The 21,160-nt window shown below is 49.2% G+C and overlaps 1 protein-coding gene across 2 annotated transcripts in view; it reads left to right on the top strand.

Moving 5' to 3' along the window:
* LOC143806981 (solute carrier family 13 member 1-like) overlaps positions 1-21,160 on the top strand; it is a 143,479-nt gene that overhangs the window by 69,444 nt on the left and 52,875 nt on the right. For both annotated transcript variants that reach the window (XM_077288093.1, XM_077288092.1), the window contains exons 8-9: positions 12,993-13,141; positions 15,688-15,807. In XM_077288093.1, the coding sequence (XP_077144208.1) occupies positions 12,993-13,141; positions 15,688-15,807 (269 nt within the window). The remainder of the gene's footprint in view (positions 1-12,992; positions 13,142-15,687; positions 15,808-21,160) is intronic.

Raw genomic sequence — 21,160 nt, 5'->3', positions numbered from 1 at the left:
GGACCCAGAGTGGCGCCGCCCGCCAAATCGGACCCAGAGTGGCGCCGCCCGCCAAATCGGACCCAGAGTGGCGCCGCCCGCCAAATCGGACCCAGAGTGGCGCCGCCCGCCAAATCGGACCCAGAGTGGCGCCGCCCGCCAAATCGGACCCAGAGTGGCGCCGCCCGCCAAATCGGACCCAGAGTGGCGCCGCCCGCCAAATCGGACCCAGAGTGGCGCCGCCCGCCAAATCGGACCCAGAGTGGCGCCGCCCGCCAAATCGGACCCAGAGTGGCGCCGCCCGCCAAATCGGACCCAGAGTGGCGCCGCCCGCCAAATCGGACCCAGAGTGGCGCCGCCCGCCAAATCGGACCCAGAGTGGCGCCGCCCGCCAAATCGGACCCAGAGTGGCGCCGCCCGCCAAATCGGACCCAGAGTGGCGCCGCCCGCCAAGTCGGACCCAGAGTGGCGCCGCCCGCCAAGTCGGACCCAGAGTGGCGCCGCCCGCCAAGTCGGACCCAGAGTGGCGCCGCCCGCCAAGTCGGACCCAGAGTGGCGCCGCCCGCCAAATCGGACCCAGAGTGGCGCCGCCCGCCAAATCGGACCCAGAGTGGCGCCGCCCGCCAAGTCGGACCCAGAGTGGCGCCGCCCGCCAAGTCGGACCCAGAGTGGCGCCGCCCGCCAAGTCGGACCCAGAGTGGCGCCGCCCGCCAAGTCGGACCCAGAGTGGCGCCGCCCGCCAAGTCGGACCCAGAGTGGCGCCGCCCGCCAAGTCGGACCCAGAGTGGCGCCGCCCGCCAAGTCGGACCCAGAGTGGCGCCGCCCGCCAAGTCGGACCCAGAGTGGCGCCGCCCGCCAAGTCGGACCCAGAGTGGCGCCGCCCGCCAAGTCGGACCCAGAGTGGCGCCGCCCGCCAAGTCGGACCCAGAGTGGCGCCGCCCGCCAAGTCGGACCCAGAGTGGCGCCGCCCGCCAAGTCGGACCCAGAGTGGCGCCGCCCGCCAAGTCGGACCCAGAGTGGCGCCGCCCGCCAAGTCGGACCCAGAGTGGCGCCGCCCGCCAAGTCGGACCCAGAGTGGCGCCGCCCGCCAAGTCGGACCCAGAGTGGCGCCGCCCGCCAAGTCGGACCCAGAGTGGCGCCGCCCGCCAAGTCGGACCCAGAGTGACCCGGGCCACCAAATCGGACCCAGAGTGACCCGGGCCACCAAATCGGACCCAGAGTGACCCGGGCCACCAAATCGGACCCAGAGTGACCCGGGCCACCAAATCGGACCCAGAGTGACCCGGGCCACCAAATCGGACCCAGAGTGACCCGGGCCACCAAATCGGACCCAGAGTGACCCGGGCCACCAAATCGGACCCAGAGTGACCCGGGCCACCAAATCGGACCCAGAGTGACCCGGGCCACCAAATCGGACCCAGAGTGACCCGGGCCACCAAATCGGACCCAGAGTGACCCGGGCCACCAAATCGGACCCAGAGTGACCCGGGCCACCAAATCGGACCCAGAGTGACCCGGGCCACCAAATCGGACCCAGAGTGGCCTCAACCCTGAGGGGCTACAACTACCAAACCAGCGCCTGAGGGGCACCCAAGTGTGAAAGTCTTGCAGGGGCAGCCCGGGCACCATTCCAAAGCACTATCTGTAGTTCCTTCAGGAAATACCCATCTAGTTCTTCTTATTATTATTCAGTCCGCACGTAATGCGGCCCGAACCGCTTCACTCACAGACTCCAGTGAGGTGTCATTTCGAAGCCAGCGTCCCCAAGAGGTGTGCTAAGTATTTTTCGTGTCGATCGGACTTCTAGTTTTGGCGCAATTTGCGTTTGAAAATGTTTTTTCCCCTCATTGTAATGCATTTCAATAGGGAAATTTTCCCATAGGTTATAATGGCCGGGTTTCTGAGGCAATTTGAAATGTACCTGCCACCTGCCACCTGGCTGATTAGCTCATTGATATGCGCAGTCAGGCCCAGTTACTATGCCAACGCCTGCGAACTGTATATGACCACGCCAGCACAGTTTTGCCAGATAATATCAGCTCTTAAAGTGATAGCACAACACAATTTCAAAGCACTATCTGTAGTCTTATTATAATTATTGCCCCGCTCACCAAATCGGACCCAGCCCGCCAAATCGGACCCGGAGTGGCGCCGCCGGCCAAATCGGACCCAGAGTGGCGCCGCCGGCCAAATCGGACCCAGAGTGGCGCCGCCGGCCAAATCGGACCCAGAGTGGTGCCGCCGGCCAAATCGGACCCAGAGTGGCGCCGCCGGCCAAATCGGACCCAGAGTGGCGCCGCCGGCCAAATCGGACCCAGAGTGACCCCGCCGGCCAAATCGGAACCAGAGTGACCCCACCCGCCAAATCGGACCCAAAGTGACCCCGCCCGCCAAATCGGACCCAGAGTGACCCCGCCCACCAAATCGGACCCAGAGTGGCCTCAACCCTGAGGGGCTACAACTACCAAACCAGCGCCTGAGGGGCACCCAAGTGTGAAAGTCTTGCAGGGGCAGCCTGGGCACCATTCCAAAGCACTATCTGTAGTTCCTTCAGGAAATACCCATCTAGTATATATTAAAAGCTATATTTTAATTATTACTCCAGTTGCATTTGATAGTGAATAACAGTGTATAGGCTGCTTTTCCAAAAGAAGTGCTGTGCAGTGTTATTATAGTGCTTTGGAACAAAGCACTATATTGTAATCCGATCGTGGATAACTTCTTATTCTTATTATAGTGCTTTGGAACAAAGCACTATACTGTTATTCCATCGTGGTAAACTTCTTATTATAGTGCTTTGGCACAAAGCACTATATTGTTATTCCATCGTGGTTAACTTCTTATTATTATAATGCTTTGGAACAAAGCACTATACTGTTATTCCATCGTGGATAACTTCTTCTTATTATTATTCAGTCCGCACGTAATGCGGCCCGAACCGCTTCACTCACAGACTCCAGTGAGGTGTCATTTCGAAGCCAGCGTCCCCAAGAGGTGTGCTAAGTATTTTTCGTGTCGATCGGATTTGTAGTTTTGGCGCAATTTGCGTTTGAAAAAAGTGTTTCAATGCATTTCAATAGGGAAATTTTCCCATGCGTTTATAATGGGCCTGATTTCTGAGGCAATTTCTAAAAATAACTGGCAACTGCCACCTGGCTGATTAGCTCATTGATATGCGCAGTCAGACTCAGTTACTATGCCAACGCCTACGAACTCTACCAAGACACAGTTTTGCCAGATAATATCAACTCTTAAAGTGACCCGCCCACCAAATCAGATCCCGAGGTGCGCAGCCCACCAAATCGGACCCCGAGTGGCATCGCCCGCCAAATCGGACCCGGAGTGGCGCCGCCCACCAAATCGTAACCGGAGTGGCGCCGCCCGCCAAATCGGACCCAGGGTGGCGCCGCCCGCCAAATCGGACCCAGAGTGGCCCCCCCCACCAAATCGGACCCGGAGTGGCGCCGCCCGCCAAATACGACCCAGAGTGGCCTCAACCCTGAGGGGCTACAACTACCAAACCAGCGCCTGAGGAGCACCCAAGTGTGAAAGTCTTGCTGGGGCAACCCGGGCACCATTCCAAAGCACTATCTGTAGTTCCTTCAGGAAATACCCATCTAGTTATTATTATTCAGTCCGCAATTAATGCGGCCCGAACCGCTGCACTCACAGACTCCAGTGAGGTGTCACTTCGAAGCCAGCGTTCCAGCGAGGTGTGCTAAGTATATTTCATGTCATTCGGATTTGTAGTTTTGGCGCAATTTGCGTTTGAAAATATTGTCTCATTGTGTTTCAATAGGGAAATTTTCCCATAAGGTTATAAATAGCCTGATTTCTGAGGCAATTTCAAAATAACTGCCAACTGCCACCTGGCTGATTAGCTCATTGATATGTGCAGTCAGACCCAGTTACTATGCCAACGCCTACGAACTTTTCATGACCCCACTAGGACACAGGTTTTGGCAGATAATATCAGCTCTTAAAGTGACCCGCCCACCAAATTGGCACCTGAGGTGCCCAGCCCACCAAATCGGACCCCAAGTGGCCCCGCCCACCAAATCGGACCCTGAGTGGCCCCGCCCACCAAATCGGACCCTGAGTGGCCCCGCCCACCAAATCGGACCCTGAGTGGCCCCGCCCACCAAATCGGACCCTGAGTGGCCCCGCCCACCAAATCGGACCGAGTGACCCCGCCCACCAAATCGGTCGTGAGGTGCCCCGCCCACCAAATCTGTCCCAGAGTGACCCCGCCCACCAAATCTGTCCCAGAGTGACCCCGCCCACCAAATCTGTCCCAGAGTGACCCCGCCCACCAAATCTGTCCCAGAGTGACCCCGCCCACGAAATCGGACCCTGAGTGACCCCGCCCACGAAATCGGACCCTGAGTGACCCCCGCCCACCAAATCGGACCCAGAGTGACCCGGCCCACCAAAATGAACCCAGAGTGACCCCATCCACCAAATCGGAGCCTGTGTGACCCCGCCCACCAAATCGGTCCCTGAGGTGCCCCGCCCACCAAATCAGACCCAGAGTGGCTCCGCCCACCAAATTGGTCCCAGAGTGACCCCGCCCACCAAATTGGACCCAGAGTGACCCGGCCCACCAAAATGAACCCAGAGTGACCCCATCCACCAAATCGGACCCTGTGTGACCCCGCCCACCAAATCGGTCCCTGAGGTGCCCCCCCACCAAATCGGACCCAGAGTGGCTCCGCCCACCAAATTGGTCCCAGAGTGACCCCGCCCACCAAATAGGACCCAGATTGACCCAACCCACCAAATCAGACCCAGAGTGACTCTGCCTACCAAATCGGACTGCCTGAGGGGCACCCAAGTGTGAAAGTCTTGCAGGGGCAGCCCGGGCACCATTCCAAAGCACTATCTGTAGTTCCTTCAGGAAATACCCATCTAGTTATAGTGCTTTGGAACAAAGCACTATACTGTTATTCCATCGTGGTAAACTTCTTATTATTATAGTGCTTTGGAACAAAGCACTATACTGTTATTCCACCGTGGTAAACTTCTTATTATAGTGCTTTGGAACAAAGCACTATACTGTTAATCCATCGTGGATAACTTCTTCTTATTCTTCTTATTATAGTGCTTTGGAACAAAGCACTATACTGTTATTCCATCGTGGTAAACTTCTTATTATTATTATAGTGCTTTGGAACAAAGCACTATACTGTTATTCCATCGTGGATAACTTCTTCTTATTATAGTGCTTTGGAACAAAGCACTATACTGTTATTCCACCGTGGTAAACTTCTTATTCTTCTTATTATTCAGTCCGCACGTAATGCGGCCCGAACCGCTAAACTCACAGACTCCAGTGAGGTGTCATTTCGAAGCCAGCGTTCCTGAGAGGTGTGCTAAGTATTTTTCGTGTCGATCGGATTTGTAGTTTTGGCGCAATTTGCGTTTGAAAAAAGTGTCTCAATGCATTTCAATAGGGAAATTTTCCAATACGTTTATAATGGGCCTGATTTCTGAGGCAATTTCTAAAAATAACTGCCACCTGGCTGATTACCTCATTGATATGCGCAGTCAGACTCAGTTATCGCCAACGCCTATAAACTCTACATCAGCCCACCAGGTCACAAGTTTTGTCAGATAATATCAGCTGACCTTTGACGCATACGCTGCGTCATGAAAGTCTGTGCCTTCCCGACCTATGACGCAGCGTATGCGTCATGGAGGGATCGCGTCCCTGCAGATCGGGTGAAGGGGTTAACTCCCATTTTACCCGATCTGCAGAGACAGGGGGAGTGGTGCTTCAGCCCAGGGGGGGTGGCTTCACCCCCCCGTGGCTACGATCGCTCTGATTGGCTGTTGAAAGTGAAACTGCCAATCAGAGCGATTTGTAATATTTCACCTAAAAAACTGGTGAAATATTACAATCCAGCCATGGCCGATGCTGCAATATCATCGGCCATGGCTGGAAAACCTGAAGTCACCCCCCCCCACACCCACCGATCGCCCCCCCAGCCCTCCGTTAGTCCTCCGGTCCCCTCCGTCCGCCTGCCGGCTCCCCCGTCCTCCTGTCCGCTCCCTCCTTGCTCAGGATCCCCCCCCCCTGTGCTCCGATCACCCCCCCTGTGCTCCGATCCACCCCCCCACCACCCCTTCATACTTACCGATCCTCCCAGTGTCCGGCCGTCTCCTCGCTGGGCGCCGCCATCTTGGAAAATGGCGGGCGCATGCTCAGTGCGCCCGCTGAATCTGCCAGTCGGCAGATTCCTTACAGGTACATTTTGATCGCTGTGGTAGGTTCTATCACAGCGATCAAAATAAAAAAAATAATAAATAACACCCCCCCCCCCCCTTTATCACCCCCATAGGGACAATAATAAAATAAAGAATTTTTTTTTTTTTTTTTTCCACTAGGGTTAGGGTTAGAACTAGGGTTAGGGGTAGGGTTAGGGTTACGGGTAGGGTTAGGGGTAGGGTTATGGCATGTGCACACAGAGCGGATCGGCCGCGGATCCGCAGCGGATCGGCAGCGGATCGACCGCGGATCGGCAGCGGATCGGCAGCGGATCCGCAGCGGATCGGCCGCGGATCCGCAGCGGATCGGCCGCGGATCCGCAGCGGATCGGCCGCGGATCCGCAGCGGATCGGCCGCGGATCCGCAGCGGATCGGCCGCGGATCCGCAGCGGATCCGCAGCGGATCGGCAGCGGATTGGCCGCGGATCCGCAGCGGATTGGCAGCGGATTGGCCGCGGATCCGCAGCGGATTGGCCGCTGCGAATTCGAAGCAGTTTTCCATCAGGTTTACAGTACCATGTACACCTAAGGAAAACCAAATCCGCTGTGCCCATGGTGCGGAAAATTCCGTGCAGAAACGCTGCGTTGTATTTTCCGCAGCATGTCAATTCTTTGTGCGGATTCCGCAGCGTTTTACACCTGTTCCTCAATAGGAATCAGCAGGTGAAATCCGCACAAAAAAACACTGGAAATCTGCTGTAAATCCGCAGGTAAAACGCAGTGCCTTTTACCTGCAGATTTTTCAAAAATCGTGCGGAAAAATCTCACACGAATCCGCAACGTGGGCACATAGCCTTAGGATTAGGGTTGGAATTAGAGTTAGGGTTGGAATTAGGGCTAGGGTTTGAAATAGGGTTAAGATTAGGCTTGTGGTTAGGGTTACGGATAGGGTTAGGGGTGTGTTGGGGTTACAGTTGTGGTTAGGGTTGGGATTAGGGTTAGGATTAGGGTTGGAATTAGGGTTACGGGTGTGTTGCGGTTAGGGTTGTGGTTAGGGGTGTGTTGGGGTTAGGGTTGTGATTAGGGTTATGGCTACAGTTGGGATTAGGATTAGGGGTGTGTTGGGGTTAGTGTTGAAGTTAGAATTGAGGGGTTTCCACTGTTTAGGCACATCAGGGGTCTCCAAACGCAACATGGCGCCACCATTGATTCCAGCCAATCTTGCGTTCAAAAAGTCAAATGGTGCTCCCGCCCTTCCAAGCCCCGACGTGCGCCCAAACAGTGGTTTACCCCCACATTTGGGGTACCAGCGTACTCAGGACAAACTGGGCAACAACTGTTGGGGTCCAATTTCTCCTGTTACCCTTGCAAAAATAAAAAATTACTTGCTAAAACATAATTTTTGAGGAAAGAACAATTATTTTTTATTTTCACGGCTCTGCGTTATAAACTTCTGTGAAGCACTTGGGGGTTGAAAGTGCTCACCACACATCTAGATAAGTTCCTTCGGGGGTCTAGTTTCCAAAATGGGGTCACTTGTGGGGTGTTTCTACTGTTTAGGCACATCAGGGGCTCTGCAAATGCAATGTGACGCCCGCAGACCATTCCATCAAAGTCTGCATTTCAAATGTCACTACTTCCCTTCCGAGCCCTGACGTGCGCCCAAACAGTGGTTTACCCCCACATAAGGGGTATCAGCGTACTCACAACAAACTGGGCAACAAATATTGGGGTCCAAATTCTCCTGTTACCCTTGTGAAAATAAAAAATTGCTTGCTAAAACATCTTTTTTGAGGAAAGAAAAATGATTTTTTATTTTCACGGCTCTGCGTTGTAAACTTCTGTGAAGCACTTGGGGGTTGAACGTGCTCACCACACATCTAGATAAGTTCCTTGGGGGGTCTAGTTTCCAAAATGGGGTCACTTGTGGGGGGTTTCTACTGTTTAGGCACATCAGGGGCTCTGCAAATGCAATGTGACGCCCGCAGACCATTCCATCAAAGTCTGCATTTCAAATGTCACTACTTCCCTTCCGAGCCCTGACGTGCGCCCAAATAGTGGTTTACCCCCACATATGGGGTATCAGCATACTCACAACAAACTGGGCAACAAATATTGGGGTCCAAATTCTCCTGTTACCCTTGTGAAAATAAAAAATTGCTTGCTAAAACATCTTTTTTGAGGAAAGAAAAATGATTTTTTATTTTCACGGCTCTGCGTTGTAAACTTCTGTGAAGCACTTGGGGGTTGAACGTGCTCACCACACATCTAGATAAGTTCCCTTGGGGGTCTAGTTTCCAAAATGGAGTCACTTGTGGGGAGTTCCTACTGTTTAGGCACATCAGGGGCTCTGCAAACGCAACCTGATGCCCGCAGAGCATTCCATCAAAGTCTGCATTTCAAAACGTCACTACTTCCCTTCCGAACCCCGACGTGTGCCAAAACAGTGGTTTACCCCCACATATGGGGTATCAGCGTACTCAGGAGAAACTGGACAACAACTTTTGGTGTCCAATTTCTCCTGTTACTCTTGCAAAAATAAAAAAATTCTGGGCTAAAAAAATATTTTTGAGGAAAGGAAACACATTTTTTATTTTCACGGCTCTGCGTTATAAACTTCTGTGAAGCACTTGGGGGTTCAAAGTGCTCACCACACATCTAGATAAGTTCCCTTGGGGGTCTAGTTTCCAAAATGGAGTCACTTGTAGGGAGTTCCTACTGTTTAGGCACATCAGGGGCTCTGCAAACGCAACCTGATGCCCGCAGAGCATTCCATCAAAGTCTGCATTTCAAAACGTCACTACTTCCCTTCCGAACCCCGACGTGTGCCAAAACAGTGGTTTACCCCCACATATGGGGTATCAGCGTACTCAGGAGAAACTGGACAACAACTTTTGGTGTCCAATTTCTCCTGTTACTCTTGCAAAAATAAAAAAATTCTGGGCTAAAAAAATATTTTTGAGGAAAGGAAACACATTTTTTATTTTCACGGCTCTGCGTTATAAACTTCTGTGAAGCACCTGGGGGTTATAAGTGCTCACTATGCATCTAGATAAGTTCCTTGGGGGGTCTAGTTTCCAAAATGGGGTCACTTGTAGGGGAGCTTCAATGTTTAGGCACACAGGGGTTCTCCAAACGCGACATAGTGTCCGCTAACGATTGGAGCTAATTTTCCATTCAAAAAGTCAAATGGCGCTCCTTCCCTTCCGAGCCTTACCATGTGCCCAAACAGTAGTTTACCCCCACATGTGAGGTATTGGTGTACTCAGGAGAAATTGCCCAACAAAATTTAGGATCCATTTTATCCTGTTGCCCATGTGAAAATGAAAAAATTGAGGCAAAAATAATTTTTTTGTGAAAAAAAAGTACTTTTTCATTTTTACGGATCAATTTGTGAAGCACCTGGGGGTTTAAAGTGCTCACTATGCTTCTAGATAAGTTCCTTGGGGGGTCTAGTTTCCAAAATGGGGTCACTTGTGGGGGAGCTCCAATGTTTAGGCACACGGGGGCTCTCCAAACGTGACATGGTGTCCGCTAAAGATTGGAGCCAATTTTTCATTCAAAAAGTCAAATGGCGCTCCTTCCCTTCCGAGCCCTGCCGTGCGCCCAAACAGTGGTTTACCCCCACATATGAGGTATCAGCGTACTCAGGACAAATTGGACAACATCGTCCGTGGTCCAGTTTCTCCTTTTACCGCTGGGAAAATAAAAAAATTGTTGCTAAAAGATCATTTTTGTGACTAAAAAGTTAAATGTTCATTTTTTACTTCCATGTTGCTTCTGCTGCTGTGAAACACCTGAAGGGTTAATAAACTTCTTGAATGTGGTTTTGAGCACCTTGAGGGGTGCAGTTTTTAGAATGGTGTCACTTTTGGGTATTTTCAGCCATATAGAACCCTCAAAATGACTTCAAATGTGAGGTGGTCCCTAAAAAAAATGGTTTTGTAAATTTTGTTGTAAAAATGAGAAATCACTGGTCAAATTTTAACCCTTATAACTTCCTAGCAAAAAAAAAAATTGTTTCCAAAATTGTGCTGATGTAAAGTAGACATGTGGGAAACGTTATTTATTAACTATTTTGTGTCACATAACTCTCTGGTTTAACAGAATAAAAATTCAAAATGTGAAAATTGCGAAATTTTCAAATTTTTTGCCAAATTTCCGTTTTTTTCACAAATAAACTCAGAAATTATCGACCTAAATTTACCACTAACATGAAGCCCAATATGTCACGAAAAAACAATCTCAGAATCGCTAGGATCCGTTGAAGCGTTCCTGAGTTATTACCTCATAAAGGGACACTGGTCAGAATTTCAAAAAACGGCAAGGTCATTAAGGCCAAAATAGGCTGGGTCATGTACAGCACAATTACAAAGCACTATCTGTAGTCTTATCATTATTGCCCCACTCACCAAATCGGACCAGAGTGCCCCCGCCCGCCAAATCGGACCCAGAGTGCCCCCGCCTGCCAAATCGGACCCAGAGTGGCGCCGCCCGCCAAATCGGACCCAGAGTGGCGCCGCCCGCCGAATCGGACCCGGAGTGGCGCCGCCCGCCAAATCGGACCCAGAGTGGCGCCGCCCGCCAAATCGGACCCGGAGTGTCGCCGCCCGCCAAATCGGACCCGGAGTGTCGCCGCCCGCCAAATCGGACCCGGAGTGGCGCCGCCCGCCAAATCGGACCCGGAGTGACCCGGCCCACCAAATCGGACCCAGAGTGACCCGGCCCACCAAATCGGTCCCAGAGTGACCCCGCCCACCAAATCGGTCCCAGAGTGACCCCGCCCACCAAATCGGACCCAGAGTGGCCTCACCCCTTTAGGGGCTACAACTACCAAGCCAGCGCCTGAGAGGCACCCAAGTGTGAAAGTCTTGCAGGGGCAGCCCGAGCACCATTCCAAAGCACTATCTGTAGTTCCTTCAGGAAATACCCATCTAGTATTATAATTATTGCCCCGCTCACCAAATCGGACCCCGAGTGGCGCCGCCCGCCAAATCGGACCCCGAGTGGCGCCGCCCGCCTAATCGGACCCCGAGTGGCGCCGCCCGCCAAATCGGACCCAGAGTGGCCCGGGCCACCAAATCGGACCCAGAGTGGCCCGGGCCACCAAATCGGACCCAGAGTGGCCCGGGCCACCAAATCGGACCCAGAGTGGCCCGGCCCACCAAATCGGACCCAGAGTGGCCCGGCCCACCAAATCGGACCCAGAGTGGCCCGGCCCACCAAATCGGACCCAGAGTGGCCCGGCCCACCAAATCGGACCCAGAGTGGCGCCGCCCGCCAAATCGGCCCCCGAGTGGCGCCGCCCGCCAAATCGGACCCCGAGTGGCGCCGCCCGCCAAATCGGACCCCGAGTGGCGCCGCCCGCGAAATCGGACCCGGAGTGGCGCCGCCTGCCAAATCGGACCCGGAGTGGCCCCGCCCGCCAAATTGGACCCAGAGTGGCTACAACTACCAAACCAGCGCCTGAGGGGCACCCAAGTGCGAAAGTCTTGCTGGGGCAACCCGGGCACCATTCCAAAGCCCTATCTGTAGTTCCTTCAGGAAATACCCATCTAGTTATTATTATTCAGTCCGCAATTAATGCGGCCCGAACCGCTGCACTCACAGACTCCAGTGAGGTGTCACTTCGAAGCCAGCGTTCCAGCGAGGTGTGATAAGTATATTTCGTGTCGATCGGATTTGTAGTTTTGGCGCAATTTGCGTTTGAAAATATTGTCTCATTGTGTTTCAATAGGGAAATTTTCCCATAAGGTTATAAATAGCCTGATTTCTGAGGCAATTTCAAAATAACTGCCAACTGCCACCTGGCTGATTAGCTCATTGATATGTGCAGTCAGACCCAGTTACTATGCCAACGCCTACGAACTCTTCATGACCCCACTAGGACACAGGTTTTGGCAGATAATATCAGCTCTTAAAGTGACCCGCCCACCAAATTGGCACCTGAGGTGCCCAGCCCACCAAATCGGACCCCGAGTGGCCCCGCCCACCAAATCGGACCCCGAGTGGCCCCGCCCACCAAATCGGACCCAGAGGGGCCCCGCCCACCAAATCGGACCCAGAGTGGCCCCGCCCACCAAATCGGACCCAGAGTGGCCCCGCCCACCAAATCGGACCCAGAGTGGCCCCGCCCACCAAATCGGACCCTGAGGGGCCCCGCCCACCAAGTCGGCCCCTAATGGGCCCCGCCACCAAATCGGACCCAGAGTGGCCGCGCCCACCAAATCGGACCCAGAGTGGCCCCGCCCACCAAATCGGACCCAGAGTGGCCCCGCCCACCAAATCGGACCCAGAGGGGCCCCGCCCACCAAATCAGACCCCGAGGGGCCCCGCCCGCCAAATCGGACCCCCAGTGGCCCCGCCTGCCAAATCGGACCCCCAGTGGCCCCGCCCACCAAATCGGACCCAAATGGGCCCCTCCCGCCAAATCGGACCCCCAGGGGCCCCGCCCGCCAAATCGGACCCCGAGGGGCCCCGCCCGCTAAATCGGACCCCCAGGGGCCCCGCCCGCCAAATCGGACCCCGAGGGGCCCCGCTCACCAAATCGGACCCAGAGGGGCCCCGCCCACCAAATCGGACCCAGAGGGGCCCCGCCCACCAAATCGGACCCCCAGGGGCCCCACCCGCCAAATCCTCATCCCCGAGGGGCTACAACTACCAAACCAGTGCCTGAGGGGCACCCAAGTGTGAAAGTCTTGCAGGGGCAGCCCGGGCACCATTCCAAAGCACTTTCTGTAGTTCCTTCAGGAAATACCCATCTAGTTAATATTCTAATGCTTTTTTTTGCATGGTTTTTGTGCAGACCAAGTCTGGAAGGTTCTATAGGACGAAACGTGATCACATGATGTGCAAAGCCTTCTCGCTGGGGATTGCATATTCTTCTACCATTGGAGGAATGGCCACACTCACCGGGACCTCCACTAACCTCATATTCATAGAACAGTTTGAAACGTGAGTGATCTTCCACATTTCCTGCATTGTTTCATGTTGATATTTTGGAGAAACGTATTTTCTCTTTAAGAATTAACTTTTTTATTACTAAAATAATGATTATTTATAAATAGTATGCGTTTGCACCTTTATGTGGTATGGCATAATAGGGATTACTTTGCACTGTCACTTTAAAATTCGGGGTATATGCTGCAAGGGAAAAAGATCTTTTCTAATGAGTAAAGTACTCTCCATGAACATCCACGGATACGTGTGCAGCAGTAAAATTGGCTGATCTTGTCTGGATACCTGTTGTTTCCTTCGCTTACCTCTATTATGATACTTTGTTCTGGTTTTGAGGCACTGATTTTAATTGTGTGGATTGTTTATACAGTATGTGAATGACGTTTTTTTCTTAAATTAATCAACACTTCGTGACTAAGTATAGTTTAATAACTCTACAGTCAGTATGTTAATATCAAGTTTGGAATGTTGCCCATCCTCAGTTTAAAGGAAATGGGCTGGTGCATTATGTTTATTATTGTTTCATGTTAGCATTGTTCTCTATAGCACCGTTCATGTGTCTCAGACACACGATTAGAAGGTGTTCTCCTGCAATCATTCCTTTTTGTTCACACCACCATGCTTCAGGTCCTCACTGGCTCATTTCTTACCTTTTCTGTCTCCTCTATAATTGGCTGCTCAGTGTGAAGTGGGCGGTCCTTCATTGCTGCCCATGTGCCCACTGTAAACTATACTTCCCACAACCCTCTGCTTCTTCTTCAGACTCTGCACCATGTGCAGATACATTAACATCTTGTTTGACCACGCTGCCATCTACTGGTGACCTCCCAGGGCAGAGCTGGCTGGAGGAGACGTGTCACCGGGCAGAGTTTCCACTATTCCCAATAAATAGAATTGTGTCCCACCACCCTGTGTAGTAAGCGTTTCTAGTCCTCTAGTTCTGCCAGCGTTGAGGTGTATCCCTCCTGTGTCCTCTCCGGTCCCCCATTGCACCCAATCACAGGGCTGCTTTTCATTGTAGCAGAGTAGCAGTATACATTGACAGCTGAGCTCTGCTTGTATTTATATATGTAGTGTTTGTAGTGAGGAGGCGTCCATTCTAACAAATATGGGCAGACACATTAGAAGACACGTTAGAAGAAACATTGTTGGTTTAGTGGCTGACCATTCTGTGCTTCCACAACCAAGCGCAGCAATCTGTGAGCACCATGGCTGCCAGGACTGCCACTTCTCATGAGCCGTCTCAGTGCAGGGTGAGCGTGCACTCGCTATAGGAGAATAGCTGCTATCCACTGAGCATGTGCGACCTGTCCTAAAAAAGAATTACAGGACGTTTCCATAGGCAACAATGTGGACAAAAGCCTCTGACATGCAGGGCTTAAGGTGGCAACTAACAGAACAGGCAGCACTTTTGGAAACAGATTGCAGTCGACAACTTTAGTTTAGGATTTCAGTCTCAGAGCTTGGACTAATATTGTGGAAAGAGCCTGAGAATCGGGCAATTCTGCCTCGACATTCCTCATACTGATCAGTAATGGTCAGCTAGTGTTACTGGATTGTGGGGACTGACACTGCCCCCTAGAGGTGGTAATGTGTGCTCGTATTTTATCACCGTGGTCTCGTTAGAAGTAGGTTTTCTATAATCAGAAGTACGATAGTTTATGTTGCATAGATGCTAACAATGAGGTCTTGTGGCATAGAGCAGTGCGCACTCCACCTGCAAGTCCCTTACAATGGTAGGCAAACATAATTGATTTTCACAGTCAGTAGATCAAATGATCAATCAATCCACAATACTGTAATGCGAATGGTAAGGTCCCACCTGCTGTCATACAAAATGCCGCCATTTTATTGGTCAAGCACAAATACTTTTCTACAAGGCATTGTGTCTGTAATAGTGTCATATTGTATACATCGGAACATATACAGATGTAATCAAAATAATCGCAGCACCAATGGCAGGATAGGATCATTAGCCGCATTTACAGCCCCGCGGCTTTCTGCAATAAGCCAATGAAATATGAACTAGTTACATAGCGCCACACAGCTAATAAGTGGTTTGTCCAAATTCATCACAAAATGCCTGACTTTCCCTGACCACTGCAGGGTGAGAATTCATCAGCCCCTGATCCTGAGCGGGAGGGAAAACCGCAGCTGTCACATCAGGGGTGTGGCTTATCCTGGGAACATTCTGATAGGCTGTGCTCCTGTGCATTCGCGATACTTCAGCTAGGCATTGTGGGTAGTATTGGCAGCTGAGGCTGAGCATGAAGTATGGGCACATGTCATTGGGCTGAACACTCGCCCATTCAGCCATATGTGAGCAAGAACATTTTGAAATGCCTGAGCCGAAACTGCAGTAAGTGTAATGAACGAACCGCTTGGGCATATACCGTAATATTAGATATTAGAGCATTTTATATTAGTTTTTTTTTTTTTAAAGTGATCCGAAATGGTAGGTACACTTTAAAGGTAGACCCTGACCTCATGATGTACTAGTCTGGAGATTTGATGTACTCACACCTCTCTGTATTTCTCTGCAGGCGATACCCAGGATGTCAGTTTGTAAACTTCGGATCCTGGATTGCATTCTCTTTTCCCATTGCCTTCATCATCTTAATATTTTCCTGGATGTGGATTAACTGGCTTTTCTTGGGTTTTAGGTAAGTATTCAAATACCGTAATACATTGGGGAATACGTATCGTGTAAGAAATGGGAATCCATGTCCATCTGGGGTTCGGAAAGTGAAGGTCTGGCTCTCCTCACATGTTCACTGCAGGTTCCATCACTTTTAGGCTAGGGCTAAGAGGTAACTTGTTGCGCAGCAGCAATTATCAGATAAGTCATGCCACAAAAACCTCTGTGCAACCTGTCAGTGACTTGCTGTAATGCGACTGTTTCAGAGCTGTGATTTTGCTGTAAATAAAACAGCCAAGTTGCAAACAAGTCATTTAACACATGCGATTTGCATTGCAGTCCATGGCAATTGTGTAGCTTGGAAGCAGTGACAGAAAATCCAACACCTTTGAAAACATTTGCGACACTGTCGTAGTCACTGCATGTTTCAGGTCCCAACATGACAACATAGGAAATCATTACATCCAATATCGCAACATGTCACTGCTATTTCAGTGTAAGGCAGCACATGTGGCTGTGTACCTCAAGCCTTTATGTGAAAAGTAGTTCTGCAGCGCTATAACATTAGTCCAAATGATGACCACCATAACTGAACCGAGTGGTCCCGTTTATTATAGGTTAGTAGTGTCCACCTGGTGTCATTGGTGTCCATCATGCCATGGCTATGGCACAACACTGTGGTTTCCATTTATAGCAGAACCCCAATGAAGATAAGAACTGAGCCCTAAAAGCGTTCTTTTTAAGGGTTCGCTCACATTAGCATATAAATCAAACAAGTGTAATGCAAGAAAAATCGTATTGCACTCTAACCAATGTTGCTGATCTGCGAGTTTTTCTTCAGCTGTAATCAGACTAAGGAAAAAATCGCAGCATGGTGCGAGTGGCCTCATATATCGGGCGGGCCTCGCCAATGCAAGTCCATGGTTGTGAGAAGAAAAACAGATGGCACACAGACCATGCATATGCCGTCCAATTTTTACGAACACATATCAAAGAAACAAGAAATTGCTTGAGCAACGCGTAGGAAGTACACAGCCAGCACCCTAAGAATAGATACAATAATGGCTGAAAGTGTTGGCACCCTTGAAATTGTTCCCAAAAATGAAGTATTTCGCCCAGAAAATTATTGCAATTACACATCTTTATTTCCTTTATGTGTATTGGAACAACACATAAACAGAAAAATATGAAAATTGGACACTTCATACAGAATCTCAAAAATAGTTCAGACAAATATGTTGGCACCTTACCAAAGCAAGCAACTTTTTCAAGCATGTGATGCTCGCTCAAACTCATCTGTGGCAAGTAACAGGTGTGAGCATAATGAAAATCACATATGCAACAAGGGAGATGTTGACTCAATCTTTGCATTGTGTGTCTGTGTGTGCCACACTTAGCACGGAGAACAAAAAGAGAAGAGTACTATCTGAGGCCTTGAAAACTAAAATTATTGAGAAATATCAACAATCTCAAGGATATAAGTCCATCTCCAGAGATCTTGATGTTTCTTTGTCCATGGTTCACAAAATAATGAAGAAGTTTTCAACTCATGGCACTGTAGCTAATCTTCCTGGACGAGGATGGCAGAGAAAAATTGATAAACGGTTGCAATGCAGGATAGCCCGGATGGTGAATAAGCAAACCCAGTCAAGTTCCAAAAAAATTCAAGCTGTCCTGCAGGCTCGGGCTGCATCAGTGTCAACGCAAACTATCTGTCGATAATTGAATGAAATGAAACGCTATGGCATGAGATGTAGGAGGAACACACTGCTGACACAGATATAAAAAAGCAAGACTGCAGTTTGCCAAAATGTACATGAACAAGACAAAATCCTACAGGGAAAGTGTCTTGTGGATAGATGAAACCAAGATAGAGCTTTTTGGTAAAGCACATCATTCTATAGTTTACCAAAAATGAAATGAGGCCTACAAAGAAAAGAACATAGTACCTACAGTCAAATATGGTGGAGGTTCAAAGACAATTTGGGGTTGTTTTGCTCCCTCTAGCACTGGGTGACTTGACTGTGCAAAGAATCATGAAATCTGGACATTACGAAAGGATTTGGTGTTGCTATGTACTGCCCATTGTCAGATAGCTGGGTTTGTGTTCTAGGTCATGGGTGTTTCAGCAGGACAATTACCCCAAACATACTTCAAGAAGCACTCAGAAATGGATGGAAACAAAGTGCTGAAGAGTTCTGAAGTGGCCAGCAATGAATCCGTATCAAAATCCCTTTGAACACCTGTCAATTTTAAAATTACCATTGGAAGAAGGCAGCCTTCAAATTTGAGATACCTGGAACAGTTTGTAAAAGAGTGGTCCAGAATTACAGATGTGTAAGAAGCTTGTTGATGGTTACAGGAAGCGATTGATTGCAGTTATTTTATTCCAAAGGGTGTGCAACCAAATATTAAGTAGAGGGTGCCAACAATTTTGTCTGCCCCATTTTGGGGGTTTTGTGTGAAATTATGTCCAATTTGCCTTTTTTTTTTTCTTTTATGTTGTTGTTGCACCAATACACACAAAGAAAGTGAACTTGTGTATAACAAAACATGTGTAATCACAATAATTTTCTTAGAGAGATACTTCATTTTCTGGTGCCAGCACCTTCGGCCATGACTGTAGATGGATGGATAGAATAGTGAGTGAGATATCCTTCGGATATATGATCTCACAACCCTCCTACATATTATGAACTTGCACCCTTTAGTGCCTTTCATATGGAGTTTATTAACCTAATGAATGAATGAAAAAAGTGATGTGGGTTCACCCTTATTTTTGATAACCAGCAAAGGTAAATCGGACACCTGTGAGCTGATATTATCAGGCAACGAAGGTCCATGGTTATTGGGCCCTTTACCGTCTAAAAGTACTAGCCTACAGCCGCCCCAGAAGTGGCGCACGACATTAGATGTGACAACTCTTGCTCTTTGCCTTCAGTCTTCCTGATTGCCATGGTACGGTAGCAGTTGGGGTAATGGGCTTTGGGGTGTGATTTCTCAAAAATCATAGCTAGCATCAAGCCCTGGTGTTGGTAATGGAGAGGTGTCAGACTCCCCCATTACTAACCTAGTAATAAAAAACACACAAAAATACTTTATTTTAATAAATACTGAACAGTTTCGCTCGTTCACCGATTTATTAAAAAAGAGATGAAAAAAAAAAAATGCAAGTCCAACGTAGTCGAGGGAACCCAGCGTAGTCCACGAATGGAAACCTAAAAAACCTAGAAAGAGAGAAATATAAACAAGACACTGTCTCTCATTCACCAATTTATTAGAAAACTAGTATTTCACACGATGTTCCTTGATTCCGTCGTTAAAAGTCTGGAGAGATTCGTTCTAAGGGGTCATACTCACTTGTGCGAGACTCGGCGCTGCTGCCGGCACTCAGATCGGAGCGTGTGGCCGCATAGGAATACATGCAGCTGCACGCTCCGCTCCTCTGTGCCAGGTGCAGTGCCGGGTATTGCCGTGCGAGACTCATCCGAGTCTCGCGCAAGTGAGTATGAGCCCTTAGGCTACATAGACGATGAGCATCAGCCACTTCCAGCTAAATTTTGGTATCATTTTTGTCCATTTCTCTTTGTGAAAATGTAAAATCTGGGGCTAAAACTAAATTTTGGTGGTAAAAATGTAATTATTTTTTATCTTCACTACCCAATTATATAAAATTCTGTGACCCACCTGTGATGTTAATATGGTCAATGCACCCCTAGATGAAATAATTGAGAGCTGTAGTTTGTAAAATGTGGTCTCTTATGGGGGGTTCTGTTCTGCCACCTCAGGGGCTCTGCCAATGTGACATGGCACCCTCAAACCAGTCCAGCAAAATGTGAACTCCATTGTGGTGCTTGTTCCCTTCTGAGCTTTGAAAACTACTTTTGAGGCACAGTGTAACCACATATGGTTTATCTGTGTATTCGAGAGAAATTGCACAAATTTTGGGGTCCATTTTCTTCTGCTAGCCATGTAACAATAAATAAATTGGGGCTAAAATAAATTTTTTCTGGGAAAAATTTGTTTTTGTTTTTTTTCCCCTGCTCTGCTTATATGAAGCAGCTGCGGGGTTCAAGGTGCTCACCACACATCTAGATACATACTTTGAGGTGGTCTAGCTTCCAAAATGGTGTCACTTCTGGGTTTTTTCCACTGTTTAGGCACATCGGGGCCTCTCCAAACGAGACATGACACCGGCAGTCCATTCCATCGAAGTCTATGTTCCAAAACATCATTCCTTTTCTGATCCCTGCCGTGAGCCTAAACAGTAGCTTACCTCTGCATATAGTGTACTGGTGTACTCAGGAGAAATTGCAGAACAAATTGTATTTCTCCTGATACCCTTGTGAAAATGCTACATTTGAGGCTAAAAAACATTTTTGTGGGGAAAATGTGCTCAGGGTTCAAGGTGCTCACCACACTTCGAGATAAGTTCTTTGGGGAGTTTCCAAAATATTGTCAATATTGTGGGAGTTTCCACTGTTTAGGCACATCAGGGGCTCTCCAACCGCAACATGGAATCCACTAATTAATCCAGCAAATTTTACATTCAAAAATTCAAAAGGCGCTCCTTCTCTTCCGAGCTCTGCAGTGCGCCCAAATAGTGATTTTTCCCCACATATGGGGTATCTGCATGCTCAGGGGAAATAGCATAACAAATTTTGGGGTCCATTTTTTCCTGTTACCCTTTTTGTGGCACAGTTCAATTATTAATTTTTTCCTTCCACATTCCAAAAATTCATGTGAAGCACCTGAAGGGTTAATCAATTTCTTGAATGTGGTTTTGAGCACCTTGAGGGGTGCAGTTTTTAGAATGGTGTCTCTTTTGAGTATTTTCTGTCATATCGGCCCCTCAAAGTCTCTTCAAATGTAATGTGGTCCCTACAAAAAAAAAAAGTTTTGTGAAATTTTGTTGGGACAATGTTACATTTTTACACTGGGAAATAGGTAAAATTGGCACAAAAATGTATCCCACAATTTCTGCTAAATGTAGAAATACCCCAAATGTGGTTGTACAGTACTCGGACGGGCATATCATTAATTCAAAACTGAGAATAAAGATTAAACCACAAGATGGATTTCATCACCATGTATCATTGTAATCAGTATAATGGCACTGACCTGACACTGTAGGTTACGGTGTCCCTATATATTTTAGGAGTCGGAGTCGGTCCATTTTATACCGACTCCACCAAAATGGGCTCCAACTCCACGACTCAGACTCTGACTCCACAGCCCTGGGGGTTGAACGGTGCCACACCAAGGATGCACCAACCAGCCACAATTGCATATGGATTAAAAATAATTTTCTGAGTAATCAAAGTGAACAAAACTAAATAGACATGATTTTTATAGAGGCTAAGTCCCATATATGACCA

This window comes from Ranitomeya variabilis, chromosome 2, assembly GCF_051348905.1.
Source record: "Ranitomeya variabilis isolate aRanVar5 chromosome 2, aRanVar5.hap1, whole genome shotgun sequence".
Taxonomy (NCBI): Eukaryota; Metazoa; Chordata; class Amphibia; order Anura; family Dendrobatidae; genus Ranitomeya; species Ranitomeya variabilis.
Note: the sequence above shows the minus strand (reverse complement) of the source record. Positions and strands in the feature narration are given on the sequence as shown.